The 2,492-nt window shown below is 62.8% G+C and overlaps 3 protein-coding genes across 3 annotated transcripts in view; all 3 read right to left on the bottom strand.

The window, feature by feature from the left end:
- Positions 1 to 441, bottom strand: part of SPRG_21849 (hypothetical protein) — a gene marked incomplete at both ends in the record, with an annotated part of 1,233 nt that extends 792 nt beyond the window's left edge. The window contains one exon of the mRNA XM_012356270.1: positions 70 to 441. Coding sequence (XP_012211660.1) covers positions 70 to 441 — 372 coding nt within the window. The remainder of the gene's footprint in view (positions 1 to 69) is intronic.
- A 93-nt stretch (positions 442 to 534) lies between these two features.
- On the bottom strand, positions 535 to 1,563 carry SPRG_16949 (hypothetical protein; the record flags this gene model as incomplete). Its single annotated transcript, XM_012356269.1, has 1 exon — positions 535 to 1,563. The coding sequence occupies one exon, from the start codon at positions 1,561 to 1,563 to the stop codon at positions 535 to 537; it is 1,029 nt and encodes a 342-aa protein (XP_012211659.1).
- Positions 1,564 to 1,677: 114 nt separating this feature from the next.
- SPRG_21848 (hypothetical protein) lies at positions 1,678 to 2,490 on the bottom strand. The gene has a single exon (XM_012356268.1). The coding sequence runs from the start codon at positions 2,446 to 2,448 to the stop codon at positions 1,768 to 1,770; it is 681 nt and encodes a 226-aa protein (XP_012211658.1). The 5' UTR covers positions 2,449 to 2,490; the 3' UTR covers positions 1,678 to 1,767.
- Between the last annotated feature and the right edge of the window lie 2 nt (positions 2,491 to 2,492).

The following is a 2,492-nucleotide window of genomic DNA, read 5'->3' as shown; positions in this document are numbered from 1 at the left end:
CGCGCGACGGCAAAGCCGGCTGTCGTTCCACGGCTGCAAATGTGCGTGCGATGGGAGGTCCACGCCCACGAGCGTCCGCCCGGCGTCGGCCAGGTGGGCTTTCACGACGCTCGCGATGGCGTGCGGGCGGGCAAAGGCGTTGTGGCGCGAGATCGCCGTCGGCAGCGTGGCGACGGTGCAGCTCACGATGCCATCGTCGTCGCCGAGCGGCAGGTAGACGTGCGCTGAGACAGGCGCGTCGGCGGTCGGGCGAAGCTCGTCGATCGTGTGCGCCAAGAGCCGCCGCGCCAGCGGGTCCAACGGACGATGCTCGCGCTTGAGCTGCGCGAGGATCTTCGAGCCAAGGTCCAGGCCGTTCGTCTCCTTCGTGCCAATGAGGACGACCTTGGGCAGCGCAGTGGCGCGTGCGACCCGCCCGACGTTGGCCAAGTACCGCACCATTGGTCCTGCAAAAATATAGTTGCGTGAGAATAGACTGCGCGGCCGACCCGCTCATCAGGCAGAGCTCTGAAGCAGCTTCGATGTCGGACACTTTTACTGTGCCGCACGGAGCGTCTTCGTGGTCGGAAGCGGCGCTGTATGGTCGCCACCGAGCGCAACGCCAGCGATTTCGACCACGCTCAGCCGTGTGAGCAGCGGCAATGCCGTGAGAAAACCGGTCATCTCTTCGAGGCAGTAGCTCTGAAAGCGAATGGATTGAATCACAGCGGGGTCCAGAAGCGCCGTCATGTCGGCAAGGACCAGGTCGTGGCATGCAAAAAGCCAGAGGTGCGTGAGGTAGCGCAAAGGCAGACGATTGGCCAGGAAGCCCCTGATGAGGTCGTTGGCGTCATCGAGATGGAGGTGCGTGAGCGTCCGCGTCGTCGCCAGTACGCGGGCGAGGCCAAGGTTGTCGGTCGACGGAAACGAAGAGAGGCGCAAACGCTTGGTTTGGGCCGACTCGAGCCACGGGTCCAAGCTCCTCGTCCAATCAAATCGAGGACCATCGACCTTGACGCCGGTGTTGACGAGCGATAGGTCCCTGACCTGATGCGCCGACGTCGTTATGGCTGCAAGCGCCATCCAGTTGCACGCGAGCGTCGCTTTCTTCAGGTTGGTGCACATGCCAAGCAGTTCGTAAAAGTCACTCGGGTACGCGGCTGGATCCGAGTGGACGAACCTCAGCGTGTGCACCTTGAATGCCCACGGCGCGATAAAAGCACAGAACGGGTCGGTGAAGAACCCAACGGCCTTGTTGCTGGTCGGCCAACGATCCATTCTAGAGGTGCCGTCAATGCCAATCGAGGAAAAGAGAGACACGGCCGTCGCTACGAGGTGGATCTCGTCGTCGGCGATCGACAGAAGGTGCACCCGAGGCCAGAGATGGGCCAGCTTGCGATCTCGCGGCGTTGTCAGGAGCACCCGCAGCGCTGATAGCGCTGGTGGCAGCTCCACCGCCGATGCAACAAGCGCTTGAAGAAACGCGAGTACGTCACTCGGCGAAGCCGTGCACTGGACGATCGCCACAAGCACGCCATCCAAGGCGACGACCGTCGGCCCCACGCGTCCGGTCTCCCGAGCCATTTCGCGTATCCGACATTTGGACGCGTTATCCGGATAATCCACGTGGCGCCCTGGAGCCGCACCGCTATAAAATGTATCTTGCCCCGATCGACAGCAGTCACCACGCGACCAGAGGGACGACAGTACGTAGTATTCAATCATCGTGTATGTAGTATTCCCAGCACTATTACCTCTATCGGGGATATGTCCATAGATGGCACCATATTAAAAGGTCGCCGACGCGTTGAGGTCCGTGAAGAGGGCCATGAGCAGCCCGACGCCGTAGCCAGTCGCGCGGTGGTCGTCGTGCGCGACAGGAAAGCCCATGTCGACATGCATCCACTGGCCGTCGCCGTCGACAAAGTCGGCCATGTGGTTCGCGATGAACTGGCCGCCGCACGAGACGCCGGCGTTGCGCGTGTTGGCCATCAAATTCTTCATGTCGGCCACAGGACTCTTGTACTCGGGGCGGTAAAACTCGGGCACGTACGGCACCGGGTGCAGAAGGTCGCCGGACGTCTTGCCGGCCGCCGACCCAAACGCCTCGATGTCGTCCGTGTTGGCGTACATGGCGCCGATCTTGGCGCCGGTGACGATACCGGCCGCGCCCGTGAGCGTCGCCATATCGAGCAAGAACGCCGGGCTCAAGTGCTTGATGGCGTACGCGACGCCGTCGGCGAGCACCAAGCGGCCTTCTGCGTCCGTGTTGTTGATCTCGACCGTCTTGCCCGAGTACATGGTGTGAATGTCATCCGGTCGCGTCGCGTGCGGGCCGACCGCGTTCTCGGCGAGGCAGAGGATGCAGTGCAACGGAAACTCGGGGCCGGCGGCGCCGGACGTGACGGTCGCCAAGAAGGCACCGAGGAGGCCAGCGGCGCCGCCCATGTCGTCCTTCATGCCGACCATGCCACCCGAGATCTTGAGCGAGAGACCACCGGTATCGTACACGA

The sequence above is a fragment of the Saprolegnia parasitica genome (genome assembly GCF_000151545.1).
Source record: "Saprolegnia parasitica CBS 223.65 unplaced genomic scaffold supercont2.418, whole genome shotgun sequence".
NCBI lineage: Eukaryota > Oomycota > Saprolegniomycetes > Saprolegniales > Saprolegniaceae > Saprolegnia > Saprolegnia parasitica.
The sequence above is the reverse complement of the archived record's forward strand: the minus strand, read 5'-3'. Positions and strand labels throughout refer to the sequence as shown.